Source organism: Magnolia sinica, chromosome 3, assembly GCF_029962835.1.
Source record: "Magnolia sinica isolate HGM2019 chromosome 3, MsV1, whole genome shotgun sequence".
In the NCBI taxonomy this organism is placed as follows: domain Eukaryota; kingdom Viridiplantae; phylum Streptophyta; class Magnoliopsida; order Magnoliales; family Magnoliaceae; genus Magnolia; species Magnolia sinica.
The window spans coordinates 29,967,033-29,989,739 of NC_080575.1; the positions used below are offsets into that span (position 1 = coordinate 29,967,033).

Genomic DNA, 22,707 nt, shown 5'->3' on the forward strand with positions numbered 1-22,707 from the left:
CATGTGCTTAGATACGAGGTTTTCCGTATATTATGCCTATGTATTAACTATATTGACTTATAATGCATTACATGTGTTTGTTGAAATGTTTGAATGAATATGAAATTTGGAATTGTACTTGCCATGATTATTGATTGTAATTACATGATTGTTGTATGTGTGGCAACTCCTATGTGGAAGGATTTACTTAATATACATTTTAACTAATTTATTACATGTTTGTAACATGTGTTGTCTAAGTGTTTGATAGAATGCCTGAATGAGAAAATGCTTGATGTAATGTACTTAATGAGGGTGTTGAGATGGGATTCTCAATTCCCTTATATATAGTTATAGTTTCCTTGGTGTAACCTATCTTAGTACTATGTGATTTACAGATGAAATGCCTATGTATGATGACATGTGTTATATGTGCTTGTTGAAATGCTCGAATGAGATTTATGTTTAGATTTGGTTATCACATGCTACCTTGGATTATCACATGTGAATGCTATTGGTTGGAGTGTGATTGGGGCTACGATGTAGTCCAGGCAATCGGTAATGGTTTACGATCGGTGGCCATGTTGTTTAGCCACGACGGATACGTTCGAGGAATCCGAGTCGTACGCTGATTGTTGACAGTGGTTAGGCCACGCGAAGTGCTTATGCGTTCCATGTCGATTAATTCAACGTACGCTCGTACTAGTTGAGCTTGTCAAGCAACCTGATTGGCCCAATGTATGTTCACCATGTATGGATGCTACTGCTTGAACCTAAGGTACCAACTTACCAGTGAAACCTCGTTTAACCTTGATACCTCGATCCGCTAAGACTTATGAGCCGGACATGGTGGTGTATGGGACACCGTGGTCGAGCTATCGGCCTATGCTGGGGTGACGAGCCTCCCCGTAGTGACCAATGAGCAACCCAAACTCGTGAGCCGAATATGGTGGTGTATGGGACACTGTATTCGAGCTGTCGGCCTACGATCAGGTGATGAGCCCGTAGTGACCTCGAGTATACATTAGGACTATGCTAAGGTGACGAGCCTTTCCGTAGTAACCTCGAGTATAAACCAAGCCTGCGCTGAGGTGACGAGCCGTTCCGTAGCGACCTGGAACTGTTCTTCGTATGTGATTAACTAGGACTGACGACCCTAGATAGATCAATGTTTGGGTCAATGATATAAAGGGAGGTACCTTAGCTTCCCAACCTGCTGTATGAATAAGACTAATTAAGAACTTGGCTAATCATGTACATGCACCGCATTTGCATGTGCTTTGGTGAGGAAGTGCATGTTCAGGGAGTTTGTCATGCGCAATCGTGAGATGATGTCGCCGAGGGAGTGCAAGCGAGGGTATGCATCATTACAACATACTATTCTTGCATTAACAAGAGTACTTAGGATATGAGTGTTGTACTGCTTTATCATTACTGCTTGACTGAATTGATAACATGTTAACCTTTACCTTATAGCTCCACTGAGTTGATCACTCACTCTCAGTCTGGGACGGTGTTTTAAAATACAAACTAGACTCTGTTTTAGCTGCAAATGACGGCAATGCTTATGAAGCGAAGCCTGACTTCTATGATGACGAGGAGGAGTTCTCCTACATGCAACTCTCTGGCGGGTCTATGTAGGCCTGGAGTTGCGCCGACGGGATTGCAGGGTTACAAACTAGTTGAACATTACCTTGTATCATTTTGTGAATTTTGGAACTATACATGTAGTTATTTAACCTGGTAATCTGTTCATACTCTGGGGACTTACAACCATTTATATGCTTTATATATGTGTCACAGTCTTCCGCTTGCGTAATTTAACTGTCTCTGGAGTATGATATGCTGATTTGGTATAATCCTACTCATGTTTAATGCACTAATACGGACAACATTTAATCATCATTATCTATGTTGCATAAGTGATGTGTTGGAACTCGGGAGTTGGGCTCCTGCTCGACCTCTGATTTTCAGGGCGTTACACTCAGTCTCTTCCATCATTGCCTGAACAACGGCGGGAACTGACAACGGCTGCTGCTTCTTTTCCAGAGTCAGAATCTTGTCGTTAAGCTCCGTGAACCATGTTTCCCAAGGATCTTTGTTTTTAGTGACTATCTCCTGGGTGTTTTCTATCTCGGGAGTTCTTCTTCCTCTCCTCCGATCCAGCTCGTGGCGGAGATTCGTAGGTGTAAGGGCTGAGGAGACCAAGGCATTTGTTGGAGCTTGAGTAGCGGTGTTCCGAGCCGAGACTCGAATTTCGGTCAAGGGAGGATTCTGAACCGAAGCTGGCGCTCAGAGGCGTTGAGGTCCCTCGAGCCTTATACTCCTCGGCGCGGAGTGAGCTTCCACAATCAGGCCAATCGGCTCAGGAACAGGATTTTCCTGAGTAGGGCGCAGTTGTGGCTCCTGTCGCTGCTTCATCTGGTTAACCTCATCCCACAGAGCCTGTATCTCGTTTTGCATGGCTCGATACTTACTCCCCCGATTGCGAGAACGCTGGGACGGCCCTGGTGCTGACTCGGCGTGAAGCAGTAAAGAGGAGCGAGTCTGCTCGTTTTGCTCTGGTTCCGCAACTACTACTTTCTTCTTTCCTCTTGCCATTATGCTTAAAGATAGGAACTTGACTTTTCGTATCAAGTTCTCACAGATGGCGCCAAAAATGTTAATGACAAAATATAGACCACCCTCCACTCCGCGCTGCGTAACTCTGAGGTACCCTGGTCCTACACAAAGGGTTAACAAAGGAGACCATGGCTAAGCTGGGGGACCCTCTGATGCCTAAGTCAGGACAAGAGAATCTGGGTCTAAGTTGAAGAGTAGAGGGAGAGTGTGAGATGTTGCGTACCTGTAGCAATGGAGTCTCATTGTATTTATACCTGACTATCATACGGTTCGGGTCTGTCAATCTTGGCACGATTCATTCAATCAATGAGATTTTCGGATCGTGGAGATATTGCTCGCAATCCTGGGATCATGTAGCATATCGTGCGTATCTGCGAGCGAGGAAATCGGTCATGTCTACTTAAGGTAGTTTCCTATTTTGACGCATGAAGCATCTGCATTCTTCCCTAGCCTCGGCTCGGGATCTCTGGTCGGAGAGGCCCTGACTAATGTGGACAAGCCTTCACTGTTGGTTTATTAAACGTGGATTGTATCACGAGTCTGAGCCGAGCACCAGTCTGAGCTAAGCACCGGCTTGAGTCGAGCGCCGGTCTGGACGGAATGTGGATTTGGGTTTGTTCGTCTGCTGAGCCTTCTAGAGGTCTTCTCTCTGAGCTCCGAGGTAGGTCGGTGGATATGTCCGGTCGAGTAGTCAGTTCGGAGTGATCCAGTGTGACTGGGACCAAACCGAGAATTCCTTTCATTCAGTGGCAATATCCATTCTGATAACCTATTATGCATCCGACCGGATTAGTGTACTGTGACTTCTAGGATTTGGAGAGGTTTGGATCTTCCCATAACAAGCACGTCTCTAGGCGCTGATTTGTTTCCAACATTACGACAAATCATAATTGACAGAATGAAGATTGGAAACTGAAAAATCATATAAGAATCCACAAAGCACCCAAAGATAGAGACCGATCTGCTATGCTTCTCTAGCGATCAGCCAATTTTGTGAAAAATTGAAAAGTCCCTCTAGCCAAGACTATTAATTGACCAATTAATTAAACGAAGATCATGGAAGTCGAATCTGACTGTAACTCCGCAGCCACCGCCCTATAAGTCTTATAAATTCAACAAAGAACAAGGAGCTCCGGGCCCTCGCTAATCCAATCTAGGCTAATGCCTTGTTTTATATTTATCTTTTTACCATCATTTAACTTCATGTATTTACTTGTAAGCAATTTAGTTTTTCAGTCTAGTGTCTTTACTTTTCACTAAGAATAGAATAATATAGCTTCACCTTATCCGTGATTATTTATGTTCCGCCTACCTTTTCACAAGATTGTTGAAGATCTGTCCATCATTTATGATCATCTCGCTTAAAGAGATTCAACAGCTAAATGAATGTTTTTTGGGCAGGTAAGATTGTCGTATGCTCATAGTCCAGCCATGAATGTTTTTTTTTTTTTTTTTTTTTTTTTTTATAAAGAAATTAGAAAACTCAACCATATGTTTGTGGTCTGTCAGCCACACACCTAAGAGGAGCTGGAAATGTCGATGGACGGCATGGATAGAACACGAACATGGTGGGCCCTACAGCTTCACTCTACTGCAGGGATCACTACCGAAACCGAGCCTGTGAAATGACTAAGGATCGTGTGTCGCAATGCGTTACGCTTCACATCCAAACGCCATATATGAGCAAAGCCCTTACCCATCTGGTGGATCACCATATATTTTATCTGCATTTACTACCACAATTACATAGGTTACCAAACAGCAGACAATTCTCCTCACTAATTTCTTACGGCATTTCAAAAGGGAAACAAACAGGGCAATGATCTGCTCAAACCTCATCGCAGACACATGTAATTCAAGCGAAATTATAATTATTATATATTTACCATAACTTACAGCAGTCAATGGTAAAACAAGCATGCGTTAAATCTAGCTTTGTGTTTACGCCCTCTCTCATCTTATCAATCAAAACTATATCATCTACAAATAACATAGACCATAAGATCTCTTCTTATAAGCCAGTGGTACCCCCTTGGAATTGAAAATGAGAAAAATGTAGGAATTTCAACCCTCCCAGGATTGAAAATACTGGATTTTCAAATGTCCCAAACAAACATCACTTATAAAAATCCTGGATTTCAATTTTGAACTGATTAAAAACACCTGATTATAACAAGTTCCGAGTCCTGACACATCCATTGCGTTTTGGATGCATCCACAGCTGCCGTAATCTAAGAACCGTTTGTACCATAGTTCCAAAACTCAATAACTCAGACTCTAGTTCCAAAACTCAATTACTCGACTCGATGTCTAACCAGGTTGGGTCAACTCAAAGACTCAACTGAGTCCTCACTTGACTCAACTCAATATTTTAATAATTAATTTAAAATATTTACTGTGGGTTAAAAAATTGAAATTGTTGGAAAAAGATTAAAATAAATAAATTAATTAACCCACAGGTTCACTGCCGGGCGCAATGGCAGTATGTTCTCAGTCTTGCAAGGAGGTTGCTTGTTTGAATCCTGATGCCTACAATTCTTTCTTCTTCTTCTTTTTTTAAAGGACGAGTCAGGCAGCTGACTGGGCAAGTAACTAAATTAAGTCACACTTGAATCGTGTTGAGTTGCCCAAGCTTTCAAGCCAGCTCAACGAGTCATGACTGAGTCAGGCTCACCAGCGAGTTACCAAGAGAGCTCGAAATCTCTCCAAGTTGAGTTGAATCACCAAGTTTTAGAACTATAGTTTGTTCCACTTGACAAAATGGAACCCAACATGACTGAGTCCTACTTTTTCCAGCAAAATAAGAAGCCATAACTGCTCCTTATAACCTGTCAATCCCTTGTGCAGACACCCACATCGGTAGACTAGCCATGAAGAAATCATACATCATCTCACAGAATGAGTTTAAACATTTCTAAAGGAACGCAACATTTATGGACTGTTTTACTGGATGTGTCATCTGTAAAAATGACTACATGAAGTTCTAAGACTTTTTGTGGTCCTTTGGGGGAAGAAAGAGGATAATGATCTGAAGTAAACAAAGACAACCAGTAAAATCCCACTGGAAAATGACTTCCGGCAATATGGGGAGCTTACATTTTCTATAAATACATAAGAGCAAGTAGTGTTCTGGACTGATCATCTGATGGGCCACAGATCAGTAACCTTTCCCATTCAAAAAATTTTAAAGGCTTAATTAATGACCAGAAAAAGTCAGATAATACGATACATCAATTCTCCAATAACCCAAAGCTTTTCTTTGTGATCCTCATAATGCATAGATACTTGTTTACAGAGAAGATAGAAATCCCACTAGCTTAAGTATAAATATATTTTTTAAAATGGTGTAGATATCTGAACCTTGCATAACAAACCATAGAAATTACGCATGTCCAGCTTGAGAAACAAGGTATGCGAGCTGAATGCTGTAGGCTTCTTTCAGCTCTGCCAATACCTCCCCCATTGTTGGCCTCTGTGATGCATCTCTCTCCACGGACCTTGCAGCAATAGAACCCACCTTTCTCATGCTCTCTACATCAAAGCTGCCCTTCAAGCTCTCATCGACAACCTCAAAGCCACCAGCCTGCAAGTACGGCTTTGCCTGCAGTCCACCAATCAAATTCCAACACAATAAGATACATTCACAAAGCAGAATTTTAGTTGTGCAAAAATCTTATGCAGATACACTATCTTCAAATCTCCTTAACAACCACGTCATCAGGAATCCAGCAGGGGTCAAAATTTCCAAATTCATGATGCTCTAGCCTCAAACAGCCCAACATCGGCCAAGTTTACAAAAGTGAAAGTGAAATGAAGTGATTAAAATCTCCCACTCAAATATTACTGGAAACAAGTCCAATTTAAGAAATAGCCATTGTTTACACAAAAGCACGCATGCACGTGCACACGAACACACATGTAAGTATGTACGTATGTTATTTATATAGATGCACCTTATGGATGGGGCAGATCTGATGCACACATGGTCATCGGTAGTGTATTGGCTGATATGCCCTGTATCATATCGGTATCAGGCCTGTATGATACGGCCTGATCTAAAGAATTTGTACTGTGTCAGCCCGTATCGGTACCAATATTTGATGTGTGTATCTTTTCATGGGCTTCTCAAAACTCCTCTTTTCCTTCATATTTAGAGATTTTTCTTCCTCTCGACTGTTGTACAGCCATTTCTGACCAAGTCCCTTTTAAGAATTGAAGATCAAACCATCTAATTTTGGATCAAATTGAGGCATCGAAGCGTGGATGCAGTTTTCGGGAAATCCAAAAAAGAGTAAAAAATGACTCTCTCTCTTTTTTTCAATGAATCCAGATATAAGGGTGTCAAATCAGCTATGGGAGGAGTGGCTCATAACCCAAAATCAACTATTTCTTGCTTGATTTGAGTTCGATTTGGGGTTTTTTTACTCTCTCTCTCTCTCTCTCTCTCTCTCTCTCTCTCTCTCTCTCTCGATTTTCATACTTTTTTTTTCAGGGTTTTTCCTTAATTATTTTATTTTTTCTTCAAATCTTTTTACAAATCAAACATGAATAGCATGTTCCAAGTCTAAATCTACAGATTCATGTGCATGGTGGTTGGTTAGATTTTATTTTATTTTTTAATTCTGTATTTTCATGTTATTTTTTACCAATCATTATGCAATTTTCAATTATTTTTTTCTCAAAATACTTTGGGGAAATAATAGATTTATGTTGTTTAAACATAGATCATGTTCTTTGAACATAGATCTACATTTTATATACTGTAATTGTAATTTTATTGTACTTTCAGCTAATTTTTCTTTGTCATATTAATTTTTTTTTTAAAATCAGTTTAGGAAAATGATGATTTTGTGTGGTTGGAAGTTACATTTCTGTTTTTTAAACATAGATCTACCATTCTCCATGTTGTAAAATTTTCGAATGCATTTTTGGCTCTCTCTCTTCTTTTTTTTGTTGGCAATTTTTGACTTTTTTGTTTATGTTTTTTTTTTTTCAAAAGTCAGTTTGGGGAAATGAAACATTCTTGTAGTTTGAACATAGATCTACCATCTATGAGCTGTAATTTATTTTATTTTTATGTATTTTCAGCCTTTTTTTGTTATTTTTTCAAAAATCAAATTGGGGAAATGGAAATGGACCAAATGGTAGATGCATACATTCATTTTCACCTCTCTCTTTTTTAATAATTTTTTATAGTTTTCGTTTTTTTTAAGCTAGATATTATCATTGTATTTATTTTAGTGTTTTTTAGTTGCTTTATGAGTTTATGTATTTAGTTAATTAGTTTATCACGCAAGTGTGTAGCACATTCCGTCTTTATTTTGGTGTTTTGGCAGCATGGATTGTCAGTTGCGGATACATTCCTGTAGACTTACAGTGGGACCATGGTGTACTGGTGTGGGCATATGTTGAGTCGTTGATTTGTTGTTATAGAGTGGAGTGCGTACTTGTTGCAATGTTTGTTGGGTTAGAGATCTAAGTTGATGCTTGGGCTTGGCAGTTGATGCGGGAAAATGGTTGGGAATGACAATGAAGATGTAGGGTAGCAGCATGAGGGATAAGAATAGGAATGAGTAGACTGCAATTGTGTACAAATACTGTAATAGGAGTGTGAGAGGAGGCATAACTCGGTTAAAACAACACTTTGCCCATCAAAATAATCAAGTTTTCTGGGTGTCCAAGTGTCCCTGAGAAAGTAAGAGCAAATGAAAATAACTTCAAAGAAATTAAAGGAAGAAAGAGACAAGGGAGGAGAAGGCCATCCTTGATGCATATCGTGCAGAGGTATTTGGTGATATTTAGTAGGATATTGGTAATGATAAGGACATCGAGTCAGGGGAAGACTCGGACAGGGAGGTTATGATGGTGTGGAAGGAAAGTATAACTGCTCACGAGGATGAGCAGCGATGTCGGATACTTGGGAGGAGTGGTTCGATTTGTGATTTAGGGAGGAGCACTAGGGCTGGGGGGAGTGGCTGATAGTTGCAGTCAATGTTCAAAGTATCAGTATCATTACATGTATCGATGATCAGAGATATGGAAACATGTATAGGTATCATTGATATTATCACCGATACTTAGAAAAATATCGTTGTGTGAGGGAAACATTAGGAAAACGTTGGGAAAAAGGTGGAATTTTTCGGTGAAACTTCAAGAGATGTTCAAAGACACATGTTTACACATGTAGGAATCAAAATATTGCAAAAAACAATTATACATAATAAGTTTCCATTTTATAGGGGCCTAAGTATGTGTTATTAAAAAATCAGTATAAAATAAATATATAGAGTTTATAGCTAATCAATAGACCAACCAACACTCATTAATATAGGGATTTTTCCATATAATCATCTGCCCTTTGGGCTATGGACTGAAAACTGTCTGCTTTTAAAAATTTCTAAGTAAACCACTTAATTTTTGTGCCATTAGACATCTCGACGCCTGCAGTTGTATGTCATTGTCTAGATATAAGTTTGAGGAACCATATTTTTGTAAACCCGAAAATGCCCATTAGTTATTTCCTAACAGAGTTTTTACCATGGCTAACAGACTAGTGAAAACCCCTGATCCATCTCACTCGTTACTAGGCTCCCCTCACACCTTTTCTTTGGCAATTGGCAAAAGCGGCAATTGACCCTCCATCCTCTCTATCTCCCTTCTCTCGTTCTCTCTTAGAGGGGCTGGAGGTCAGAGGGGAAGCAAAGGAGATCTGTGCAAGCACATATACCATTGGAATTGTACAAAGAAGTGGTTGGGTCTTCATGGGTCTTGCCCTTTTTGTAGGTATGAGATGATTGCGGAAGAAGAAGAAGAAGGGCCCAAGAAAGGAGATGAAGGGATTGGGAAAAGGGAGGAAAGGGTAGAAAGGGAAATTTGGGTTAACTTTTCTTTGGGAAGAAGGGATTCGAGTCCGAGTCCAATGCCTATTATTGATAGATCCGATGGAGAGTAGGATTTCTAATTTTATTTTTCTTTTGTCGTCGTCATCGTTGTTATTGTTGTTGTACAGAAGCGACTTTAGATCAGATGACAAACCTATTTGTATATGATCATGAATAAATAAATTCTGATTTTTGTTTTCCTTGCATTTTCTGTTTTTCACAAATCCACACTAGTTTTCGACGATCACTAATTGTTTATCTCATGTGATGTGGCCCATTAAATTTGGACAACCATTGATTGTTTTCTTTCTAGTTGTCACTTGGACAGTTAGATTGCCAGATTAGTGTGGTTTTTAAGGGTTGTGATAGGGCAGAATCTGGGTCATGTCAAGGCGTGGAGCCTAGATAAGAGCAGCATGAGAGTTGGGCCCATTTCTAACAATAGGCCAAACTCAATGAGAACATGTGGTCGATGCCTTTAAAAAGACAAATGAAATTGACACCGTAACCCAAGGTATTTCATATCGGTAATAGTGGACTGATATAGGGGTGTAACAGTTGAATTTTTTATTTTTTTTTTTGCCCCAAAAAATTTGAAAAAATATCAAAATTCCAAATATGTATTCATTTTTTATTTTTAGTATGTTTATGGTAGCATAATGGTCCACCCTTTGGTTAGAGTGTTGTATCGGGCTGTCTGATGAATTTATGGAGAGAGAGAGAGAGAGAGAGAGAGAGAGAGAGAGAGTACCCATAGCACCAAATTGTAGGAATCTGGAGAACCAGCATGGCTCAAAGGTTCTCGCCCACAAATGAGCTCTAAAAGAACAACACCAAAGCTGTAAACGTCGCTTTTCTCAGTTAATTGCTGGGTAGAGTAATATCTGCAAACCAAAGTTAGAGTGAGGATGCAGGTCACAAGGAACTAGTTACGGGGGCACAGTCAGAGTTTTACTCAGGATCAAGATAGCCAGCAGTGCCCTTCACAACTGTTGTCACATGAGTCAAGTCCGCCTGAGGTACTTGTTTGGAGAGGCCAAAGTCACAGACCTTGGCATTCAACTCCAAGTCCAAGAGTATGTTGCTGCACTTCACATCACGGTGGATGATTCGTGGATTGCTCCCATTGTGTAGATAATCAAGTCCTTACAAGAAAAAAGAAAAAAAGATTTAACAGTTAACATCCCCATATCCCTTACTTCAGTGCTTTCTGAACATTTTTTTATTTTTTTTAAAAAGAAGATTTAACAGTTAACATCCCCATATCCCATACTTCAGTGCTTTCTTTGATATGTTCAGAATTGAAGTATCATGTTAGATACTTCAGCGTTTTAGTGTTAAGGAATTCTTCTCATCAGTAAACATTAAGAGTACTACACAAATTGAAAATCCAAAGGCCATGAAAAAATGAGCAACGTTGCATTGTTGTCATGCACCAGAACTTATAGGGCTAGGAGTTGCAGTTTAGACTCCCAGACAGTCTGATCAACAGATCTGGACCTTCCATTAGCATAAATAATAAACAATGATGGCATACCAAAAAAGCATTTTTTGTTAATTATACAAAAATGATTAATATGAAATGAAATTTTAACATGCATACATACATATGAGGTTGCTCAGTGGTACAGTACCATCCTGAGCTTACAGTGGTACCTGCATGAGTTGGGGCCCACATAATGTTTACATCACATCCAACCCATCCATCAGATGTGTCACCCCTAGTTACCCCTAGGGCCGAAAAATCAGCTTGATCCAAAAGTCAGGTGCGCCAAAGCACATGGAACCCGTTGGGAGGTACACACACCCTTGATTTTCACTAGGGCCCATCTGCAACAGATCATGATTTTGGCCTGACCATTTATCCAGGCCAGATAAGGGTCAGAGACTCAGAATGGTCTGGATTTATGTATGCACAACAAGGTGGGGCCCCGGCACAAATCACCAGTGGGTGTCCTCACTCAACTTGTTCCCTGTGTTGTGGCCCATGTGAGTTTTGGATCGGCCTGAATTTTGGGGCCTGGGGATAAGTGGGGCGACGCATCTAATGGACCAATTGGATGAGATGTAAACATCACATGGACCCCCAATGAGCCAGGCACCAACTTAGCTTACTATGGTACCGGCACAACTGGTATCCATTCCTGCCCGCACTTCATGGGTCACAAACTCACAATAAAAAGGTACCCATCGGATAATCCTATTCATTCAGACATGGACCTTCTCTTTCATAGACACTGTTTCCCAAGCAATGGATGGGAGGGTTGTAGTCATCTGATTAAAGAGATTCTTTGATCTGAATAGATGGTTCAAATTGATGATTGGATCTATTTTCTAGAATCAATCTCGACTGTTGATTTTGCATGCAGCTTATCAGATGGCTAGAATCATTTTTGTGTGTGTGATTTTTCAAAGTGGCCCATGACTGGACCTAACAGGTGGTCCAGATAGATTAATCAGACTGTTGATGTATCCATGAGCAACTGATGGAACTATAACTTACCGTGCTATGAAGAACTGGATGATTCCTCTTGACCGAACCTACATAGTCAAAAATAAAATGGTGCAATCTGTCTGTGTATCTGTAGACAGTACAACATGAGTGGACAATTGACTATTAAACAGTTGAGAAATCTATATTTGACTTTACATACAGTAGCTTTTAGGACACCCAAGTTTCTTCACTGCCACTAATCATTTTAGTAATTGTAATAGAAGGATTTCAAAAACTACAACTAAGGCAGTGATTAATTCAAAACACAAAATTCGTGTCCGTGATTTATTTTAGTTCAAAACTCGTCGACTAAAACTAGATGGAGGACCTCTACCTTTTGCAGCATCAACAGCAATTTTCAATCTGCGAACCCAGCTCAATATTCTCTTCTTACTGTTTGAACCTAAAACAATGGTTTATATAAAGAAAAAAAAGAAGGATATTGTTATAAAATGGAGAAAAAGCAACTTAAGAGAAATTGCTGCAGAAATTCAATATGGAAGCAGATATCAAATTGTTCATGATAACTTACCATAAAGACTGTCAGCCAATGATCCACCTGGTAGATACTCATACACCAGGATTTGCTGCTTTGATTCATGACAAAATCCTTCCAAGGACACAAGATTTTGATGGCGAACTTGAGACAAAAGATATACCTGCAGAAATAGCATAACAGAACCAAATGAGGAATCTCTGAAAGGAATTCATTAGGCTTGAGAATGAACAAACAAGAAGCACCAAGCTACTGGTAGACGAAGAAGAGGCCCTGCACCACTTCTTTACGATAGTACCCTTTTTCAAATATAATTACTAATAAGCATGTCGACAAACCAGGAGGCAGATCATAAAGAAAACAAAATGTAAGTAGTTTCTCAGAAGCAGTTTCAAGGATTATCCACGTGTGAAGTCCAGCAAGAAGATGCAGCCACCAAAAATCATGATTTCATCATTGAAACATAAAAGGCTCCTTCCACGAAAATCTAGGATGGAAGTCTGAATTTATTTCCACCAAATGCATTGCAGAAAGCAAGAACTAAGTTACTTAACAGAAACAGAACTGTATATTATAACCATACCAAATCAGAGTGTGAGTGTGCGTGCGCGTGCACATGTGTGTGTAGTATTTTGTATTTAGTAAGAAGATTATGAAGACATGAGTTTTAGTAATTGATTCCAGTCTTCACTGTTTTGGGTTGTGCAAATATTATCCTGAATCAAATGAGTTCAGAAAAACCAACCCAATCAAATGCTGTTGTCACCCAATCCGGAAAATTGCTTACGCACAATTAGGGAAGTCAAATGCAGTAACCGGTGTGTGTGTGTGTGTGTGTGTGTGTGAGAGAGAGAGAGAGATGCAGGCACAAACGGAGGCAGACAGATACACACAAAGACAGACTCAGACACACACGCACAGACAGAGACACAGAAACACATACATGAACAAAGAAACAAACACACCAACACACACATGGGCGTGCGCATAGACACACTTCCACTTGGGTATTTTCCCACCATATCTACTAACACAATCAATTCTCATCACTTAACATGCTTGCCACACACGATAAAATGGTCCACATGAGCCCGATGCCTAATGTATTTGTTGTAATTCTGAGCCCACAACAAACCTGGATCAACCCTATATATTAGAAATTCAGATCTAATACCGTGGCCAATCCTACGCTTTGTGGAAGCACGTTCAACGAAGATAGAACAATCAAAACTAGAAACAACTAATCAAGCAATCACAAACAAATGATTTAACATGGAAACCCCTTGAGGGAAAAAACCACGGCATAAAGCGACGGAGATCTCCACTATAATCGAAACCTTAGAGTTACACCACTCACCTTCTCCGATTACAGAAGCAACCCAATCTCCCTTTGCCATGCACACCCTAGGAATAACCTTAGCCCTTGAGAAAAATCCCTTCCCAAGCCCTTACAAGTGTAGAAAACTCTCTCACCCCGCAAAACCTTTACCCTATGAGAGATAACACTCGTCCCCTTAAGCCCTAATCGAGAATGGACTTAAATACCTGGACTTTCGCAAAACCGCGTAACTAAATCTACATTTGTCGGTCAGACCGATATCACCGTTGATTGGACCAACTCGGATCGATAGAGTCCTGCTTTGCTCCTGAGAAATCCTACACTTTGCAAGTCGAACCGACACTCAGTTCGGTCCGACTGACAGAGCCTTGCTTCAATTCCCAGACTGAGCAGAATCTAAGGCATCCGCACAACAATCTCCACCTTGACTTGTATTTTGCTAAGTTACCCTGAAAATCTCATGTCCTAGCCTTCACCTTGAGCGTAGACCGCTCCCTGCATCCTCCACCTGGAACATAGCTCCATCCTCACCCCTGTGCAAGGGTGCCCAATCTCATCAATGATTGGTGAGATTGATCAAACCCAAGCAGTGCTTGAACTTGTATGTGGTCACCGGTTTCGTCAACATGTCTACGACATTCTCGTCCATGTGAATCTTCTGAAACAAAAATCTCTTATGAAGCAATCAGTTCTCATATCTTGTGGAACCTCACGTCTATGTGCTTGGTTCTCGTATGATACACTTGATTCAATGCTAGATGGATAACGCTCTGACTATCGCAATGCAGCCGAATTGCCTTCTGCTTTAACCTGAGTTCTCCAATCAAACTTCTCAATCATAATGCCTCCTTTGACGCCTCCATCGCAACCATATATTTCACCCCTGTTGTAGACAACATTATCATAGACTATAGCGTAAATCTCTAACATATCAGTCTGCCTGCTAATGTGAAAACATATCTTGTAGCGGACCTCCTGTTGTCCAGACCTCCTGCATAATCCGAATCTACATAGCCTACAACTCCACTTGAAGCTCACGTCCCTCGAACATGATCCCAATGTCAACTATGCCCTTAGATACCTGAGAATTCACTTAACTGTATTCCAATGCTCTTTTCTTGGATTCACCATATATCTGTTGACCACACTAATTGCCTGTGAGATATTTGGCCTCATGCAAACCATCACATACATGAGACTCCCCACTGCACCCACGTATGACACTCTTGACATGTCTGAAATCTCCTCTTCTGTGCTTGGACATGACTTGACTGACAACTTAAAGTGACTTGTTAGAGGCATGTTAATTGGCTTAACACCTTCCATGTGGAACCTCTTTAACACCTACACATATCTCCTCTGAGACAGCCACAACTTCCCAGACTCTCTGTCTATGTGGATCTCCATATCTAAGATCTTCTTCGCAGGGCCCAAACCTTCATATCAAACTCCTTGCTTAACAAAGACTCAAGCACGTGCATCTCCTTGTCCTTCGCAGCAATCAACATGTCATCAACATATAACATCAATAGAATGTAGGACCCATCCTCAAGCACCCTGTAATATACGCAACAATCGTACTCACATCTGATATAGCTAATCTCCACCGCGTAGGAATTGAACCGCTTGTACCATTGCCTTGGAGACTGCTTCAGCCCATACAATGACTTCTTTGGCCTACACAAGTGATCTTCCTTACCAAGCTTCTCAAATCCTTCTGGTTGTTTCATGTAAATAACTTCCTTCAAGTTCGCATGAAGGAATGTTGGCTTCACATTAAGTTGCTTAAATGGATTCTGCTACCATAGTCAGTAGCACCCTGATTAGTGCATGTTTCACAACCGACGAGAAAACTTCATTATAATCTACTCCTTCCCTCCATGAGTACCCTTTTGCTACATGCCGTGCCTTGAACTTTTCGTCCTTTTTTTTCCCTATTAATGCCTCCTTATTTCTGAACACCCACTTGCACCCTATAGCCCTCTAACCTTTTGGAAGTTCCACCAACTCCCATGTCTTATTCCTGTATAAAGATTTCATCTCCTCCGCCATGGCCGACATCCACTTGTCGCCATCCTTTCCAGACTTAGCCTCTTGGAAGGTGGAGGGATCTCCACTCCCTATGAACAATGCGAAAGAAACCATGTCCTCGAACCCATATCGAACTAGGGCTCTAATGGTTCGTCTCTCCTTGTTCCTGGCTATTTTCTCCTAAGTATCCTACTGATTATTTTGGTTAGTTTTTTGCTCTTGCTAAATTTCACCTTCATTAACCGGCTCAACTAGCTCTACATGCACTGACAATGTCACTGTCCCACCATGTGTTTCCAACTTCTCTACAATGTCCTTGTTGGCCTTTAACATAGATGTCTCATCAAAGATGACATCTCTGTTAATGACCACCTTTTGAGAAACTGTATTCCAAAGCTTGTAACCTTGAACACATTTTTCATACCCGATAAAGATGCACTTTTTAGATTTGGGATCCAACTTTGTCCTTTGTCCACTCCGCACGTGGACGTATGTTAGACACCAAAAGATCCTCAACCCTGAGTAATCGACATCCTTTTTGTCCAGACTTCCTATGCAACTTTGAAGTTCAGCACTGTAGATGGTGATCGATTCACAATATAGCATGCCATGTTAACCGCTTCTGCCCAGAAGCTTTTAGGTAGCCCCACATGCAACCGCATACTTCTCGCCCTCTCCAATAGAGTTTTGTTCACCCTCTTTGCCACCCCGTTCTATTGTGGGGTCCCTGGAGTTGAAAATTGTCTTGTGAATTCTGCCTCTCTACATTCTCTACTGTTATTTGACCTGAGATACTTAACCTATCTCCCGGTTTGTTTTTCTACTTTCACCTTCCATTCCTTGAATTTGGCGAACACCTCAGATTTGTGCTTTAAGAAGTAGATCTAAACCTTCCTCGAGTAATCGTCTATGAAGCTCATAAAGTATCGTACTTCTCCCTTAGACGGTACTATCACTGGCCAACAGACATCGAAATGTGTATAATCGAGCACCCCGCTGCTAGTATGTGTAGCAGTCTTGAACTTTACCATACATTGTTTCCCATAAATGTAATGCTCACATAAATCCACCTTGCATGCCTTAACTCCCTTCAACAATTTCCGTTTATGTAATGCCCTAGCCACATTTGCCAAAGATTTGTGTCATCTGTGCCGTATTCTGCAGGTGAGGTGGTGGTGGCCTCACCAATAACCATGCTCCCAACCAACTTGTACAAATTCTCTGTCTTCTGTCCTTTCATTAACACCATTGCACCTTTGGTGACCTTGATTACACTACTAGCTATGGTGAATGTGCAACCGTTCGTATCTAGAAGGCCCAAGGATATCAAGTTCTTCTTCAAACCAAGGACATGCCTAACATTACCTAGAGTCCATACGACTCTATCGAACATCCTTACCTTGACGGTCCCTATTTCGATGGCCTTACATGCAACATTATTCCTTATCAGAACACACCCTCCATCATAGGACTTGTAGGTATCGAACAAAGTCCTATTTGGGTACATATGATACGAACATCCTGAATCGAGTATCCACGTATCTGTAAGATGAATCGTATCTGAGGCGACCGAGAGGAAGTCTCCTTCTGAGCTTTCTTGTGTTGCGCTAGCCGATCGCCCCTGCTCTTTTTATTCTTGCTTTCTAGGTCATCCTTCCATTTCTGGCAGTCTCTCTTAAAGTGCCCCTTCATACCACAATAGAAGCATCCATCTTTAGCCTTCGATTTCGATCTAGACTTCTTCTTGTTAAACCGAGATCACTCCACAAATCTCCCATGTCCCTAACCCCCTTTCATAACTAACCCATCTGCTTGAGAATCCTCATCGCTTAATTCCTTCCTCATCTCGTTAGACACGAGATACGAGATGACTTCCAATCTACAGAGTATTCTTTCCATATAGAAGAGTAGTAACGAAATGGTCCTATAATGTGGAAAGCAATACTAGAAGTAGTAACGCTTTATCTTCATCCTTGATCGTCTCTTCGAGCCTTAACAATTTGCTACATATCTTCGTAAACGAGCTCATATGCTTTATAAGATTGGATTCTTCATTTGTAGCCCGTAAAGTTGTTTCTTGATGAACGACTTGTTAGTGAGGGGCTTCACCATGTATAAATATTCTAGTTTCTTCCACATATCCAGGGTTGATTCCTCATCCAGACGGATGACGCTCATAGCCTTCTCCCCAAGTTCGCTCCAGTCATCTTCCGACATCTTCTCCGGTTTAGTCTCCAACAACGCCTTGCTCAACCATTATGACACTAGAATATCCTTAAGCTTTCGTTGCCACAAACTGAAATTGTTCTTCCCGTCAATTTCTGTATATCAAACTTCGACCCTGACATCTTCGTTAAATTCCCAAACGTCCTTAACCTTACTCTCTGATACCACTTTGTTGTAATTCTAAGCCCACAACAAATCCGAATCAACCCGAGATATTAGAAATTTGGATCTAATACCATGGCCAATCCTGCGCTTTGCGGAAGTATGTTCAATGAAGACAGAACAATCAAAACTAGAAACAACCAATCAAGTGATCACAAACACAGGATTTAACGAAGAAAACCCTTGCGGTAAAAAAACCATGGCACAAAGCGACAGAGATCTCCACTATAATCGAAACCTTAAAGTTACACCACTCACCTTCTCCAATTATAGAAATAACCCGATCTCCCCTTGCAATGCACACCCTAGGAAAAACCCTACCCCTTGAGAAAAATCCATTCCCATGCCCTTACAAGTGTAGAAAACCCTCTCACCCTACAAAATCATTGCCCTATGAGAGAAAACACTCGTCCCCTTAAGCCCTAATAGAGACTGGAGTTAAATACCCCAACTTACGCAAAACCGCATAACTGAATCAACGTCCATCAGTCGGACCGAACGCACCGTCGGTCGGACCGATATCACCTTCGGTCGAACCGACAGAGTCCTGCTCTCTGGAGGTCAGACTAACACCCAATTCAGTCCAACTGACAGAGCCCTACTTTAACTCTTAGACTGAGCAGAATCCAAGGCATTCGCACAACAATATTAAACCCAAATTTCATTATTTACCAAGTTCATAAGAAGGGAACAAGTAGACTAAATTCCAAAAAATTAATTTTAAACCTTCCAATATGAAAAGTATTTTAATTTTAAACCTGAAAGTAGTTATAAAATGCCAAACGCCAGAGTAACTAAAACAGATAAACATAATTCATAGAAGACTGTTCAGTAATTCTCTTCGTAAAGAATAGAAGAAAAGAATAATAGCTAAAAGAGCCCACATATATAGACCTCATTGATAAAGGAATCAGCTCCGAGTTGGGTGCGGTCGAAGCGCACTTTCACAGCTACTAGTTTTCCATCTGGAAGCTTTCCTAGATAGACAGATCCAAAACTACCACGACCTATGATGTCCTTAAAGTTGTTTGTAGCCACCTTTATCTCTTTGTAGGAGAAAATCTTTGCAGCATTCCAGTTCTTCATATCTGCCGCAGTACCTGAGCATTTAAAGATAGGCGACGGTTAAGGAAGCAATCTTAACCTTGTAATAAAGCAATTGGTAGCAATTTCAAACTATGAATACCTGGTGTGGATGTGACCTCATCTCCTTCTCTTTTCCTTCTGTATAAGAAAACCAAAAGTATGATCAACAGAATTGCACATAAGGCACCACCAAGTGCACCAGCTAAAATTGCCCTTCGATTATGTCCATGACTCTTCTTCATGTTGGGGACTGTAACCTGTGGTGTCTGAAGTGGTGGATTGTTTGGAAGAACATCACATGTTGAGGTGGAGAAGGAAAGGCACAAATTCCCGGATGTTCTGCCAAAAAAAAAAGACTCACAAATATGTCTAAATTTGTAAATCAGTGATAATAAACTAAAAACTGCATACCTAACTTCTAGATTCTCCTTGTTCAAAGATTGTGGTAGGATGCCTTGTAGTTTATTGTTTTCCAGGTTTCTGCAGAACAGGATATCATATGGATTGGAAGTGTATCAGAACTGGACACGATGATTCAGATACAGCAACTGATGGAAATTATTAAGGCGACTTACAATAATTGAAGGTTCTGTAAACCTCCCAAACTGTCTGGAACAGTTCCTTTTAAACTATTGTTCTGCAAATCCCTACATACGGTTCAAATAGAACTCAATGATTGGGTCTTTCACTACACATAAAACATAAACATCTAGCATTCACCTTACAAGATATGGCAGCAGGATGCAATTTGGGCAGCAGCATGGAATTTTGGATGCAGATTTCACAACTGATACCGAATCATTGGCTAAGACTCTTATTTGAAGAATGTAGAAATCATTGACTTCCAAATGCACAGAAATTACTTAAAATAAATTTCCCACTAGTCTCCTCAGTATCATTGGGGCTGACAAAGAAGAAAAATCTATGCTCAGTTGTAACTTGTAACTGATATGATCATTGCTCCGGGAGCAGGGACCAGTGCAGGATCCTCTTTGAGGGGGGTCTTCCTCCTAGTTCACAAGAAAATGAGTCGTTTACGGGAATCAACCTCTACTTTGTTACTTAGTAACAACTAAATATATAGAAAAAGCTAGAATCCATTCAAGATTTGGATATTCCAAAGATAGGATCTATCCAAGATGTGGATACCCCAAAGATAGAAGAAAATACAAAATATCACCCAATCTAATCTAATCTGTATCCCGCTAATCCTATCCAGCTGAGATTTAATTTTATATTATTATTTCATTTTATTCTTGGATCCTATCAGCAACTCACATCTACAATAATGCACTGGTAGTGATCCCATAAAACCCTGGCTTAACTACCAAAAAGGAAATAAAGATAAAAAACTGAACTACTGATTTCCTGCATCATATTAACTATTAAGGAACAAAGTCACATGAGTAGACAATTTCACTCCAAAGTAAAATGTGAAGTAGAAGTGTAGGAATTTCTGGCCTAAGAAATCATTCATTCCAGGTTCGCTGTCGACATCAAGTCTGAAGGATCAGCGGGTTGTTGGTGATGCCATTGTATTGTTGCTCTGGCTCATGCTGTTCCATGACTTCAACATACCTAACATGATTTGACAACTGTTCAAGCACATGATCAAGTATGTGGTTGGGGTTTCTTGGGATCAATTGGTTTAGACGTGGGTAACACAAAGACCAGGTTTATTATCGAAACTCGGTGGTTATTAAGTTGGCCACGGTGTTGTCCTATCACAGGATGTTAATGGCATGTGTTTCTCCCTTAGAGAAAGACCTAAAGAATCCCTCACTATTTCCTCAATGAATCTTTGGAGACATCATGGATGTGTGCTATTCGTGTATAAATTACGACTATGCAGACAGCACGCCTGCATAGTTGTGCACACAGATTTAGCTGCAATGAGCTTAAATGTAATTAGCCTTAAACTATATATTTAGGATGTAAAATGGAGTCAACCTCACTTTGATTCAGAACATAGAACGTCAGCATGGCCATCTATTTTTGGTGTACAAGTAGCTCTATCAGATAACACTTGTTGGATTTTGCTATGGAGTCGTAGTGCTATTTGCCTGATTTAGTGGTTTGTCTTTGAGATGAGTGGGGCTATTTTGTCCAAGCCAATATTACTAGGTTCCTTTGAGTTTCATGCTTGTGCCTTCTCAGTCTGTTTTAAGGAAAAAGTCACAAGTCTGCATGAGCTTCAAAGTTTACCTGGTTAATTTTGTTCAAACAAACCTGTGTTTTATGATACTAAAGGGCATCATCATAATTTTACATGCTGATGTGATGCTTCGTATTTCGAGATTAGCAAAAGAGATTTCCGATTAGTCATCTCCAAGAGATCTGCCCCAATGGTTTTGTCCTGGGGGATAATTTGCAGTTTTGCAAATTTCATGAGGGAACTTTGGAAAACTCATCGATAATTTTTTGGGCTATTTTTGCAAGTAGCAAATGGAATTCATTTGAGGTGAGTGTGCCACTAAGAATGGTCTCTTCCACACACCTATGAGCTGTAAGCTACATAGTATTGGAAGTGTAATCCATCCCAATTACTCGGATTCAAAGAAAGAATTCCATCCATTAATCAAGAAGAGTTGGCCAGAGCTAGCCAGGTGGACTCGTGGAAAGAACATTGTGAAACAAAGTTGAGACAAAACTGAAACAAGTGGTTCATGCCCTGAAATAAAAAGATCAATGTATAAAAGATGCGATCAGATGCATGTGCATGGTGATACCCACTTGTGAAAATTACTGACAGGTCAGATGGTAACTAAAATGGACCCAAGGGGTGACAGCGGGTTAGAAGCATGCATGCTTTTAGATTAAGCGGGGTTGTCCCAGTCAAGCGTAATTTATGCCTTTTATCTATAAGAGACTTTCTTGGTAAGCCTTTACTTGGTTCTCTCAATGAAAGACACCTAAAGTTTAGATGCTAGGAAGCCTGACCAATGTATTTGTAATTTTTAGTCAACCAAACATCAGAGTGAAGGTTTCTTTACTAAGTTACCCTTAAACTAAAACCAGCTCCAAAAAGGGCTCCAAAATGATTTAGAAGAGTTAAGAGAACACAATGTGATGCAGGATATGAAATTAAATATGATATGCAAGAGTTCAAGCTTTAGATTATACCAATTTTAAACAATCACAAAATTCCACATCCTACATACGATCAAATATTCAGAAAGGGGAATCTATGGGGGTCCAAGCCTACACAAGTTTAGGGCTGGATCAAATAAATTTACAAACCAAACAAGCCCAAAGAAGTGTAAGATTCATCCATTCTTGTAAAGGATTGTTCCCCAATTCAAGAGATTCACCATGTTTCAATTCGGGGGAAAATCGCCCACAAAGTCGGAAAGCGACTCCTAGGCTAGGATCGGCCAGGGTAGGATTGCCT

The 22,707-nt window shown here is 40.4% G+C and overlaps 1 protein-coding gene across 1 annotated transcript in view; it reads right to left on the reverse strand.

Moving 5' to 3' along the window:
- Positions 1 to 5,774: 5,774 nt before the first annotated feature.
- LOC131239767 (probable LRR receptor-like serine/threonine-protein kinase At5g48740) overlaps positions 5,775 to 22,707 on the reverse strand; it is a 35,286-nt gene continuing 18,353 nt past the window's right edge. The window contains exons 8-16 of the mRNA XM_058237629.1: positions 19,892 to 19,963; positions 19,728 to 19,796; positions 19,417 to 19,655; positions 19,125 to 19,330; positions 12,509 to 12,635; positions 12,311 to 12,379; positions 10,438 to 10,627; positions 10,234 to 10,366; positions 5,775 to 6,202 (exon numbers count right to left, since the gene is read on the reverse strand). Of these exons, the coding sequence (XP_058093612.1) occupies positions 5,984 to 6,202; positions 10,234 to 10,366; positions 10,438 to 10,627; positions 12,311 to 12,379; positions 12,509 to 12,635; positions 19,125 to 19,330; positions 19,417 to 19,655; positions 19,728 to 19,796; positions 19,892 to 19,963 (1,324 nt within the window). The 3' untranslated portion in view covers positions 5,775 to 5,983. The remainder of the gene's footprint in view (positions 6,203 to 10,233; positions 10,367 to 10,437; positions 10,628 to 12,310; positions 12,380 to 12,508; positions 12,636 to 19,124; positions 19,331 to 19,416; positions 19,656 to 19,727; positions 19,797 to 19,891; positions 19,964 to 22,707) is intronic.